This window comes from Lynx canadensis, chromosome C2 (assembly GCF_007474595.2).
Source record: "Lynx canadensis isolate LIC74 chromosome C2, mLynCan4.pri.v2, whole genome shotgun sequence".
In the NCBI taxonomy this organism is placed as follows: Eukaryota; Metazoa; Chordata; class Mammalia; order Carnivora; family Felidae; genus Lynx; species Lynx canadensis.
The window spans coordinates 76,612,697-76,626,756 of NC_044311.2; the positions used below are offsets into that span (position 1 = coordinate 76,612,697).

Below are 14,060 nucleotides of genomic sequence, written 5' to 3' on the forward strand. Positions count from 1 at the left end.
TGAGGAAAGAATCTCTGAGGTTGGGGACATAACAGAAAAGTTAAAAAAAAAACAAACCAAAAACTGAAAAGCCAAGGGAAGAAAGACTGAAAAAAGCAGAAGAGAACATCTAAGGCCTGTGGGACAAGTACAAAAGGTGTAACTTACACATAATGGGACTGCCAGAGGGAGAAGAAAGAAAGGAACAGAAGCAGCATCTGAAGCAATAATTACTGAGGATTTCCCCAAATGTATGTCAGACATCAAACTACAGATCCAGGAAGCTAGGAGAACACCAAGCAGGATAAACAACAAAAAACCCCAAACCTAGGCTATTATATTTAAATTGCAGAAATTAAAGCTAGAGATTGTGAAAGAGGCCACAGGGAAAAAGAACTTTACTTACAAGGAGCAAAAATGAGATTGACATCCAACTTCTTAGAAACCATGCGGGAAAGAAGAGAGTGGAGTAAATATTTAAAGTGTTGGGAACAAATACTTAAAACGTTGAGAGAAAAGCCCATCAACATAGAATTTTGTATCCTTTGTAAAATTATCCTTCAAAAGTGAAGGGGAAATAGACTTTCTTAGACAAACAAAAATTGAGGGAATTTGTTGCCAATAGACCTGTCTTACAAGAAATATTAATAGAAAATCTTTAGAGAGAAAGAAAATAATATAGATAAGAAACTCAGATTCAAGAAAGAACATCAGAATAAGTGAAGGTAAAACAAAAACTTTTATTTTTCTTATTCCTTTTACCAAAGAATTGTAGAACTTACTGTATAAGAATTGCTTTTCAGAATGCCATCATTGCCACTAATGATTATGGGTACACAACTGTCAATTCCATCAGGTCTTTAGATCGGCATCCAAGTACAGATTCTTATGCAGCAGCAACACACATGCTGCTCCCAGCACCATGGAGAGTTTTACACGAGTTTAACTTGAACAGAACTTGAGAAACAGGGCTGTAAAGGAGAGCAACTCGAATGCCATGAATGGAACATAAAAGCGACGCCACCATGGAGTCAGGCAGGCAAATGAGAACACATGTCTTTCTGGGCTCTATGGTACAGCAAAATTTGAAGCAAAATTTCCAGGAAAAAATAAAACAAAACACATTTCCCCTCCTTATTGTTTTATCGATCTGGATGCTTTGTGTTGCGTGTAGAAAAAAATTTCTGAAATTCAGTTCACAGAGGAGAAGAGGACAGGGAATGGACTTGATTCTTTCCCTGCTCTGCTGTTCACTAGACATGGGCTGGGGAGGGAGTTTGAGCTCTCCTCAAAAAACATTGGCCTTTGCCAGGACAGACATGCATGGCTGTTAGTGCCCCTTGCTAATTGGTCTGCAGAGACCTGGGCTTTGTGAGGGAAATGATCTTCCTCAGGAGGAAACTCAGTTGACAAGCAGGGAAACTATGAGGAGTAGAGAAAGTGCAACCTGATTCCCCTCTAACCAGCCACTGCTGAGGACTCCAGACTTTTTACTGGGAAAAGGGGACTGCCTCAGTGATGCGCAGTCTTTTCAAAGACAGTGGCATGTCAGCCAACATCTAGGGGACTGAGTGTACCCCCCAGAAATCTGGTCCAGCAGAGAAACCAAGAGCTTAGCTCCAACAGTAGTTTCCAGAAACATACTGCCCAGTTTTCTCAGGATGTACCCCGACTTTTACAAGCTGCTCTGTCATGAGCCTCTGCAAATGGTGTCTTCTGGTCATGGAGTCTAGGGATGTTGCAATGTTGAGGCCTGGACTGCAGTTCTGAGGTGTAATTGGAGTGGTGTCCTCTACCCCGAGGCCAGCTGAGGTCAGGAACCCACTCCCCTGCTTCCTTCCAAACACAGCGTGTATAGACCACACCACCAAGCAACAAGATTCAAACAGCTTGGCTCAAGAAGAACTCTGTTTTTCTTATTCTTAATTGACCTGTCAGGTAATAGTTCAAGATAATAATAACAATATATTTGATTATGTGTGTGCGGATGCTTGTGTGTTTTATGTTTATGTATAAATGAAATGAATGGGAGCAAGGACACAGGAACAGGAGAGAAGAATTAAGAGTATTTGGTTAGTGTAAGATACTTCTAGTACCTGTGAAGCGGTATAGTGTTACTTGGAAGTAGATTTGGATTGTAAATCTATTTGGATTGTAAATCATTAGTAAATTTATGTTGCAAACTTGAGAGCAACAACTTAAAAAAGGATGTATAATTGATACACTAGGAAAATGAAAAAACAGAATTATATAAAATGCTCAGTTAAAACTTCAAAAGGCAGAAAAAGTGTTGAAGACAAAACAGGAATAAAGAGTAAGGACAAGAAATAGAAAACAGTAAAATATGGTAGGCTTTGATCCAACCTTATCAATAATCATTTAAAATGTCGGTAGTCTAAATACACCAATTAAAAGAAAGGGATTATTAGAATGGATCAAAAAATAAGACTCAACTAAAAGTTGTGTATAAGAAACATATTTTATTTTATTTTTAAGTTAAATTTCAGTTAACATACAGTACAATATTGGTTTGAGGAGTAGAATTCAGTGAATCATCACTTATATACAATACCCAGTGCTCATCACAGGTGCCCTCCTAAATACCCATGACCCATCTAGCCCATCTTCCACCCACCTCCCTCCATAAACCCTGTTTGTTCTCTATCATTAAGAGTCTCTTGTGGCTTGTCTCATTTTGTTTCCTCTCCCCCCATATGTTGTTCCCCCCTCTTCCCATATGTTCATCTGTTTTTGTTTCTTAAATTCCAGATGTGAGTGAAATCATATTTGTTTCTCTTATTGACTTATTTCACGTAGCATAATACATTCTGGTTCCGTCCACGTCATTGCAAATGGCAAGATTTCATTCTTTTTGATGGCTGAATGACATTCCATCACACGTGCATGCATACACACACACACACACACACACACACACACACACACCCCACATCATCTTTATCCATTCATCAGTTGATGGACTTTGGGGCTCTTTTCCATAGTTTGACTATTGTTGATAATGCTGCTATAAAAATCGGGGTGCTTGTCCCCTTTGAATCTGTATTTTTTTTTATCCTTTGGGTGAATACCTAGTAGTGCAATTGCTGAACCATAGGGTAGTTCTATTTTTAGTTTTCTCAGGAACCTCCATACTCTTCTCCAGAGTGGCTGCACCAGTTTGCATTCCCATCAGCAGTGCAAGAGGGTTCCCCTTTGTCCATATCCTTACCAACACCTGTTGTTTCTTGTGTTATTAATTTTAGCCATTCTGGCAGGTGTGAGGTGGTATCTCATGTTTTCATGTGTTGGTTGGTCATCTGGATGTCTTCTTTGGAAAAGTGTATGTTCATGTCTTTTGCCCATTTCTTCACTGGGTTGTTTTTTTGGGTGTTGAGTTTGCTAAGTTCTGTATATATTTTGGATGCTAACCCTTTATCAGATACGTCATTTGCAAATATCTTCTCCCATTCCATAAGCTGCCTTGTAGTTTTGTTTATTGTTTCCTTTGCAGTGCAGAAGCTTTTTATCTTGATGTGGTTCCAGTGGTTCATGTTTACTTTTGTTTCTCTTGCCTTCGGTGATGTGTCTAGTAAATTGCTCTGGCTGAGGTCAGAGAGGTTGCTGTCTATTTTCTCCTCTAGGTTTTTGATGGTTTCCTGTTTCACATTTAGATCTTTCATCCATTTTGAATTTATTTTTGTGTATGGTGTAAGAGAGTGGTCCAGTTTCATTCTTCTGCATGTCACCATCCAGTTTTCCCAGCACCATTTGTTGAAGAGACTGTCTTTTTTACATTGGATATTCTTTCCTGCTTTGTCAAGGATTAGTTGACCATACAGTTGTGCATCCATTTCTGGGTTCTCTATTCTTTTCCTGTGACCTATGTGTCTGTTTTTGCACCAGTACTATACTGTCTTGATGACTATAGCTTTGTAATAGAGCTTGAAATCTGGAATTGTGGTACCTTCAGTTTTTTCTTTTTCTGGATTGCTTTGGCTATTTGGAGTCTTTTGTGATTCCGTACAAACTTAATGATTGTTCATTCTAGCTCTGCGAAAAATGTTGGTGGTGTTTTGATAGGGATTACATCACATTTATAGATTACTTTGGGTAGTATAGGCTTTTAACAATGTTTGTTCTTCCAATCCATAAGCATGGAATGCTTTTCCATTTCTTTGTGTCCTCTTCAATTTCTTTCAGAAGTGTTCTATAGTTTTCAGAGTATAGATCTTTTACCTCTTTAGTAGGTTTATTGCTAAGTATCTTATTGTTTTTGGTGCACTTGCAAATGGGATCGATTCCTTGATTTCTCTTTCTGTTGCTTCATTATTGGTGTATAGGAATGCAACCGATTTCTGTGCATTGATTTTATATCCTGTAATTTTGTTGAATTCATGGATCAGTTCTAGAAGTTTTTTGGTGGAATCTTTTGGGTTTTTCATGTAGAGTATCATGTCATCTGCGAAGAGTGAAAGTTTGACTTCCTCCTTGCTGATTGGGATGCCTTTATTCCTTTGTGTTGTCTGATTGCTGAGGCTAAGACTTCCAATACTATGTTAAACAACAGAAGTGAGAGTGGACATCCCTGTCATGTTCCTGATCTCAGGTGGAAAGCTCTCAGTTTTTCCCCATTGAGGAAGATACTAGCCGTGGGTATTTGGTATATGGCTTTTGTGATGTGAGGTATATTCCATCTATTCTTACTTTGTTGAGGGTTTTTATCAAGAAAGGATGCTGTATTTTGTCAAATGCTTTTCTGCATCTATTGACAAGATCATATGACAAGATCATTATTCCACAGCCCAGGAATAAATCCCACTTGATCATGGTGAATAGTTCTTCTAATGTACTGTTGAGTTCAATTTGCTAGTATTTTATTGAGAATTTTTACATTCATGTTCATCAGGGATATTGGCCTTGTGGTTGTCCTTTTAGTGGGGTCTTTGGTTTTAGAATCAAGGTAATGCTGGCTTCATAGAATGAGTTTGGAAGTTTTCCTTCCATTTCCACTTTTTTGGAACAGATTGAGAAGAATAGGTATTAATGCTTCTTTAAATGTCTGGTAGAATTCCCCTGGGAAGGCATCTGGCCCAGGACTCTTGTTTATTGGGAGATTTTTTTTTTCTTTTTAAATCTTTATTCACTCACAGAGTGTGAGCAGGAGAGGAGCAAAGAGAGAAGGAGACACAGAATTTGAAGCAGGCTCCAGGCCCTGAGCTGGCAGCACAGAGCCTGACGCGGGGCTCGAACTCACAAACCATGAGATCATAACCTGAGCCGAAGTTGGATGCTCAACCAACTGAGCCACCCAGGTGCCCTGGGAGATTTTTGATTATTCATACAATTTGTTTGCTGTTATGGGTCTGTTCAAATTTTCTGTTTCTTCCTCTTTCAGTTTTTGTGGTATGTGAGTTTCTGGGAATTTGTCCATTTCTTCCAGATTGCCCAGTTCGTTGGCATATAATTTTTTTCATAGTATTCTTTTATAATTGTTTGTGTTTCTGTGGTGTTGGTTGTGATCACTCCTTTTTCATTTGTGGTTTTATGTATTTGGGTCTTTTTTCTTTCTGATAAGTCTGACTAGGGGTTTATCAATTTTGTTAATTCTTTCAAAGAACTAGCTCTTAGTTTCATTGATCTATTCTATGGGGTTTTTTTTTTTTTACCATTTATTTCTGTTCTGCTCTTTATTATTTCCCTTCTTCTGCTGGTTTTAGGACTCTATTTGCTGTTCCTTTTCTAGCTCCCTTAGGTGTAAGGTTAGGTTGTGTATTTGGGTCCTTTCTTGCTTCTTGAGATAGGTCTGAGTTGCAGTATACTTCCCTCTTAAGACTGTCTTTGCTGCATCCCAAAAGTTTTGGACTGTTGTGTTTTCATTTTCATTTGCCTCCATGTATTTTTTTATTTCTTCTTCAATTCCCTGGTTAACCCATTCATTCATTAGTGTGATGTCCCTTTTTTTTAATGTTTGTTTGTTTGTTTGTTTGTTTATTTATTTACTTATCTGAGAGAGATAGCAAGCCTCAGAGGGGCAGAGAGAGAGGAAGAGAAAAATACCAAGCAGGCTCCGTGCTGTTGGCTCAGAGCCCGACATGGTGCTTGAACTCACAAACTGTGAGATAGGGGTTGATGAAAAGGGAGAGATGAATAGGCTGAGCACAGAGGATTTACAAAAGTGGAAACTATTCTGTACAACTGACAATACTGTAATGGTGTTCATATGTCAGCATAAATTTGCCGAAACCCAAACATAGTATGCACAACATTAAGAGTGAACCCTAATGTAAACTGTGGACTTCCTGTGATGATGTGTCACTGTAGATTCATTGATTATAAGAAATATATTACTCTGGAGCAGATGTTGATAGTGGGGGAGATAGTGTGGTGTGGGGATAGGGGATATATGGGGAATATCTATACCTTTCTCTCATTTTTGCTGTGAACCTAGTGAAACGTCTCTAAAAAATGAAATTTATTAATTAAAAAAATTGGAATTGAAGCATATTATAGTTACTCATAATTTCAAGCAATTCAAGTTTATTTGCACTTATGACAACACAGATCTGGAGTACAGTAAAACCTTGGTTTGCGAGCATAATTTGTTCTGGAAACATACTTGTATACCAAAGTGAATTTCCTTAGAAGAAATAATGGAAACTCGGATGATTCGTAACACAACCCAAAAATACTCATATAAAAATGATTATAATACTGTAATATAATACAAAATAATAAAGAAAATACAATATAGAAAGGAAAATAATTTAAACTGCACTTACCTTTGAAAACCTTCATGGCTGCTGTGAGGGAGATGAGAGAGGAGGGTTATTGTGCAGGACGACTTTCACTATCACTGATGGAATCACTGCTGTTTATTGCCTCAATGGAATCTTTTTTGTTTTGTGCAACTTTAACAAGGAGCCTATCCAGTGACGCTTTCTTTTGCCTCCTTTTGAGACTTTTGTGGAAATGTGACATTGCATTGTTGTTAAATAGATTCATTGCTCTCACTGCTACAGCCTTATTTGGGTAGTGCTTTTCTACAAAATTTTGTACTTTTCCCACATTTTATACATCTCCCTAATCTCATTTGAAGTGAGGGATTTCTCTGCCTTTTTCTCCTCCTTCTCTGCAGGTGAGATGCAGACACAGACTTCTTATAAAATCTTGCAATATCGGCCACTTGCATACCTCATTCATACTTCCTCGATGATTTCCTTCTTAACTTCCATTGTAATCATCTCCTTCTTACCGCCTTTCTTTTCAGACTTTTTCTGCATGCAGGCCGTTGTATATGCTCGCATGGATGTTGGCTACAGTACAGTATTAATAAATTCTTGGCATATACTATATTTAATGTAGCTGGCAGCAGAGGAAAGGGTCTATATCTGGAGGCAGCCTAATCTAGAATAAAGCAAAGCATTGCTAAGCTATTGTATGGAAAAACAAGGAACTGTCCATAGGTGCTTTGAAGTGACAAAAAATACACTAGTGCCAGTTGTGGGCACCTTCCACCGTTCTGAATAATCACAGATTACTGCCAAACACTGTGGCCTGAGACCGAGCATCTGAGCAATGGGAGACGATCACCCACAATCCTGCAAGTGAAAGAGAGAAGAACCACTGGGTCAGTTGTGATCATGTGACATTCAGCATCTTGTACTACTCATATTGCAAGACATCACTCATTTATCAAGTTAAAATTTATTAGAAATGTTTGCTTGTCTCGTGGAACACTCACAGAACAAGTTACTCACAATGCAAGGCATTATTGTATTTAGAAAGGATTACTGATTAAGAGATGTACACTTGCTTACATTATGCTCACTATTGATATACCAAAAGTAGAAATTTCAGTTTATTATAACCAATCGCAAATTCCTATAATCTGCACACCATAAGAATTACTGGTCACTTCACCCACTCTTGAGGCTCTTACTTTATTGTCTTGTTGCCCTTGACCCCTTTGCCTACACCTGATATAATTATATTTCTGATTTCTTTTAACCAAGAGATAGACTTATATTATCATGTGACAGAATCTTACTTTTTAGATGTAACTTAGAATAAAAAGGGTCCTAAAGATCATTTAATCTAAGTCTCTTATTTTAAACATTTGTGAACAGTGGCCTTCACAACCCTAGAGCACAGTGGGTGGTAAGAGTCCATGTTACAGATGAGAAGACGTTATTAGTCCTTAATATTGCTTAATTGGTCATGACCTTTAACTCATCAACTAACTGTCTGCTCTACACTTTACCCTGGCCCCAAACTATTGGTTAAGCCAACAATATATGGTTCTCTACCCTCAGATGTATTCCTTCTTCTGTATGCTTCATTGACTCATTGGTTTTTTGTCTGTGAAAAGAATCTAATGGAAATTCTAAAAACGAGAATTAAGGTGGTTTTTTCCTCTATGTATTCTTTAGGAAGATACTTAAATGCCAAGTTTTATTTTTTGTTTCCACATAAAGATTTTATTTCTGAAAAGGTTTTGAGAGAATTGCTGAAGATACTTTTTCTGTTTTAGATGAGCAAGTTGTTATGGGCAACAAGCTGCTTGTATATATTAGGTAAGAGATTTTTTTTTTTTTAATTTATCTATGTGTACTTTTTCTATAATTTCCCCTCCCCCTGCCCCGTATTCTTAGAGGTACTGTCATGTCTTATGTGTATAGTGCTTTTCATGTTTTATTGCTTGTACAGTAGTGGTTTTCAACCATGGGTGATTTTGTCCCCCATTGGTACACCACCACCACCCCCCCCCCCCCCCGCGCCCCGATCTTTGGCAATGTCTAGAGACATTTTTGCTTGTCACATTTGGGGCTGGGAGGGATATGCTGCTGGCATCTAATGGGTGGTGGCCAGCGATGTTGCTGAGTGCATAGGGTAGTCCATACAACGAAGAATTATCTCTGTCAAAGTATCAATAAGGCTGAGATTGAGAAAGCCTGGTGATAGAGTATTTTATTTTTAGCACTGGAAACTGTGGAATATGTGTTCTCTCTCTTTTTTATAAAAGGGCAAGAGATGTGTTTAGGTCATGAAAAAGTTAGTGACAGAGGTTAAGCTGTGAAATGTTTATCTCCTCTCCTTACTCCTCAAACAGAATTCTTTCCACAAACTATGGAGGCTCAGAATTATGTCCCAATAGAACTTTTGGACAGATAGCTGGCTGGCAGGCTGGCAGGGCGGAAGGTGGCAGAACCTGCCAAAGCATCATTTTAGCTCCTATCTAGTGCCAGAGTTAACTTTGAGACCTGTTTCACACTTGTTACATCGATTCTTTAGAAGAACATATGCAGCATCTCCCCAGTACTTTATTGTCTGTACTTGAAATTTCTTAGAATATGCTGTCTCTAATCCAACATTCAAAACTGATGGCTAGTTCAAAGAAGTTTAAAATTTGTGCCTTTCCCCCCAGAATGAGGACATATTCAGAAGACATCTTTATAGTTGAACCTGCAAGGCATAAACCATAAAACATTAGCCATAAGGAAGGTCTGATTTGGAGGTAAAACTGTATAGTTAATTTCTCATCAGTTTCTCCTCTCCCTGAAGACTTGTTCTGTTGCAGACATTTTCCAGACCTTTGTTAGACTAGCTTGTTCCCTGTCTTTAATCACTGTTCTTAGAGCCACTGGTTTGAAGTTTGTGAGAACATTAGGCTTTTCACTGGTAAAACATAGCGTAATGGTGCCATTAGGTATTTTTCTGGTGCTGAGTATGAGACTTTCAGATAGTCTGTTCTCATTCCTTCCTGTCCACTTAGCGTGGTGTAGGTTTCTTTTAGGAAAAATAAGAAGAAATGAAAGTGCTTACTCTGTCACGGGATGTGTTTATTTCACCACCATCCCTGTGCTCACATTTTCTGAACTGGCTCTCATCTTGATCAAGTTTGAACTTGATGTGACAAAAGCCGAGTGTGCTTAAACACCAAATGAGTATCTTGGGTTTGAGAAACAATGTGTTACCTGGAAGTTAGCCCATTACAAGTCACCAAATCTGTTCTCCTTTTCTTCTAGCTGTTGTCTAGCAGGCCGAGCCTATCCCCTTGGTGACATCCCTGAAGATCTTGTTCCCTTGGTTAAAAACCAGGTTGGTGCTATTTCCACACCTCTTGTTAATATGTACTATATTATGATCCACACCTCTTGTTTTATGATCCACACCTCTTGTTAATATGTACTATAGATGAACTGTAATTGAAGGTTACATGTGAGTCAGGAGCTATCTGCTATGGTAGGAGAGGACCTACCCACCATCACTACAGCCAGTAATGATAGCGGAATCAGGTTAGAGAAGTTACAACATGGTGGCAATTTAAACTAAATTCCACCTGCCTTTATTTTGTCCAACTGGCAGTTGTTGCTTCAGCAAGATACTTTGTAAGGAGAGAAGATCGTCAACTTTTTTTTTTTTTAACTTGAAGGTTTTTGAATTTCTGATTCGCCTGCATTCAGCAGAAGCCTCCCCTGAGGAAGAAATCTACCCCTATGTTCGGACTTTGCTACATTTTGACACAAGAGAATTTCTAAATGTATTGGCACTGGTAAGAGATAATATGATTTTAAGATGTTTTTAGAGGAACCAGGGTAATAAATTTTTTTTAATGGAAAGAAAGATGTGTATGCAGATACAGTTTTGATACCCTGACAGCGAGCAGTAAACATTTCAAAATGTTTAATTTTGTTGTGCCACCCATATTTTATAATTCTTTATCTCCCTTCCTTTCCCCCTCGTCCTTTTGTCCCTTCTTCTCCCCCCACTCCCCTGTGTCTCTCTGTCTCTTTCTAACACATCCTTATCAAAAAGCTAAAGCAGAATTAGATGTGTGCTACATTTTTGGTTTCATAAATTATATTATTTCATATACTGAATATGGAAGAAGGTTGAAGGACATGTAGTGGTGATGATAGTGGAAATAACTGGAATTTAAAAGGAATCTGGGAGCTTCGTGCTGAAAAAAAATCCTTATACATGTTTAATTAAAGATGGATTTGGGTGAGCCAGGTTGTCTATGAAAATGCCCCCAGGGGAATAATTATATAACACATAATATATCATTCCAATTAAATAGTATTGTAGTTTTTTAAAAAGCTTTTGATGATATGGATAGTGCTTATATTACAGTGGTTAGTGAAACAATAGACCCACAAATGTATAAAACACATAAATGTTGCATATGCACAATATTTAGAGAAAAAAGACCAGAAGGAAATAAGACTTAAATATTATTAGTGATTGTGAGATGGGGCAAATTTCTCTAATGAGCATACAGTACATTTATGAATTGAATAATGTAATAAACTGTTAAATAAAAAGAAAGCCTATGAGAAAGTTAAGATTCCCAGTTATATTATTCTTTTAATTAGTTTATTTGAATATTTGGCTTCAGAAGTAGTAATTTTAATTGCATAGGAAGAATGGAAAAGAAGCTTAGAACTGGAAGTCAGATCTGATTGGTTTAAGAAACCTTGGGGCGCCTCGGTGGCTCAGTCGGTTGAGCGTCCGACTTCGGCTCAGGTCATGATCTCACAGTTCGTGGGTTCGAGCCCCGCGTCGGGCTCTGTGCTGACAGCTCAGAGCCTGGAGCCTGCTTCACATTCTGTGTCTCCCTCTCTCTCTGCCCCTTCCTTGCTCATGCTGTGTCTCTCTCTGTGTCAAGAATAAATAAACATTAAAACAAATTAAAAAAGAAACCTTAAACAACCTTAGAGAACATAAGAATAGTTGGTCTCTGGCATGTAGGAAAAAAGTAACAAAGTGATGAGGCAGGGGGTACAGAAAAAGTAGTAGAGAGCAACAAAGAATTTTAACTAATTTTCCTTTTTTTTTTTTTTTAAGGGCTCTGGTAGCATTTGGAATTGTGCTGATAACTGAATTGAGGATTGATTGATAGTAAGGTTGCAGTACAATCTCATTTGCATAGCAAATATGAGCACCTAGTATGTCACATGTACTGTACTAACTGGGAGTGTACCCTTGGCTGACAAGATATAAACCCTGCCTTTGTGGAGGAGAGCTTCTAGACTTTTAGATAAGTAATTATAGCAAAGTGTAGTGTGTGCCATTGGTGAAGTGCAGGATGCCATACACACACCTAAGAGAGGAATCTAATGGAAGGTTAAGGAAGGTTTCTTGTATGAAATGATGTTCATGTTGAGTCTCAAAGGATGGATAGAAATTAGGTTAGGATTAGGGAAAAGTATTCTAGGTAGAAGGACAGAATATATAAAAAGGCCTGGAAACAAGACAGAACAATGTATACTAAGGAATTGGAAAAAAAAAAAAATCAGTATGACCACATCTTGAGGTGTAAGGAAGCCTATAGTGAGAAACAAATCGAAAAGGTAGGAAAGACTGAGTTTTTTAATCCATGGTGAGAAGTTTAGACTTCTACACTAGAGTAGTAGGTAGCCACCGAAACCTTTTAAGTAGAGGAATATCATGATTTGTAGTTTAGAAAAACTCCCCCTAACTGTTGTATGAAAATGGGTTGTAATAAGACAACTTTGGAGGCAAGAAGATACGTTAGCAAATTTTTGTAGTAATCTAAGTATAGTATAGAGGTGGCTTGAATTAAGGCTGTGATACCAGGGATAATAAGATGTGAAGGGATTTGAAAGATATTTTAGGAAGCAAATTGGCCTAAAACATAGGGCTTATTGTGCTACTGGATGTGAAGGATAAGACAAATGGGAAGTGTCAAAGATTCCTAGATTTCTGACTTGGTTAATTGGATATATGGTGGTTTATTCATTAGGGAATCAGAAGAGAAACTGGTTTCTCAGAAGATGAGGGGTAGGACGAGGTTGTGGTGAGCGATGGGGAAACATATAGATATTAATTCTCTTTTGGACTTAATGAATTTGAAATGCTTGAAAGGCATGTGGAGGTTTTCTTACATGCTTGTATCATGTGTTGGCTGCATGCCCAAGTACCAGAGCTGGAGAAATTGGCAAGACCTAGGATCTGAAATCCTGGACTCACTACCTATTTTGCCACGATTGATTCATCATCCAACTTTCCTAATTCAGTTAATATATCTTTTTTTTTTTTTTTCCAACGTTTATTTATTTTTGGGACAGAGAGAGACAGAGCATGAACGGGGGAGGGGCAGAGAGAGAGAGAGACACAGAATCGGAAACAGGTTCCAGGCTCTGAGCCATCAGCCCAGAGCCCGACGCGGGGCTCGAACTCCCGGACCTCGAGATCGTGACCTGGCTGAAGTCGGACGCTTAACCGACTGCGCCACCCAGGCGCCCCAGTTAATATATCTTAATAAAAAACATTTTCAGGGGCTTGTAATTTATGTGACAGATTTTTAAATCCCATTTTACCATTTTTTTTCACTTTGGAATATTTTTTAAAGTAAGGTTTTTAAATTTAGCTTCCTTGAGGTATAATTTATATAAAATATAGTATGGTTCATCCATTTCAAGAGAAGAGTTTTACAAATGCATACGGTCTTGTGACCACTCTTACAACTAATATGGAACATTTCCATCACATCCTAAATGCCAGCCCCTGGCAATTGCCAATTTGCTTTCTAAACTGAAATTCTGCCCTTGCCAGGATGTCATATAAATAGTATCATATGCTTTGTAGTTTTTTGGGGCTTCTTTCACTTAAAATAATGCTTTTGAGATTTATCAGTGCTGTTGCTTGTATTAATAGATTGGCCCTTTTTTTAATAAGTTTTTATTTAAATTCCAGTTAATTAACATACAATATAATATTAGTTTCAGTTGTACAGTATCGTGATTTAACATTTCCATACAATATTCAGTGCTCATCACATGTGTACTCCTTAATCCCCATTACCTATTTAACCCATCCCCCCCACCTCCCCTCTGGTAACCATCAGTTTGTTCTCTATAGTTAAGAGTCTGTTTCTTGGTTTGCCTCTCTCTTTTGTTTTCCCCTTTGCTCATTTGTTTTGTTTCTTAAATTCCACATATGAGTGAAATCATATGGTATTTGTGTTTCTCTGACTGACTTAGTTCACTTACCGTAGTACTAACTCCATCTGTGCCATTGCAAATGGCAAGATTTCATTCTTTTTTATAGCTGAGTAA

General features: G+C 38.0%; 1 protein-coding gene across 1 annotated transcript in view; it reads left to right on the forward strand.

Moving 5' to 3' along the window:
• Nucleotides 1–14,060, forward strand: part of VPS8 (VPS8 subunit of CORVET complex) — a 247,992-nt gene that overhangs the window by 93,243 nt on the left and 140,689 nt on the right. Inside the window, 3 exon segments of the mRNA XM_030328374.1 lie at nt 8,510–8,552; nt 10,005–10,077; nt 10,412–10,531. Coding sequence (XP_030184234.1) covers nt 8,510–8,552; nt 10,005–10,077; nt 10,412–10,531 — 236 coding nt within the window.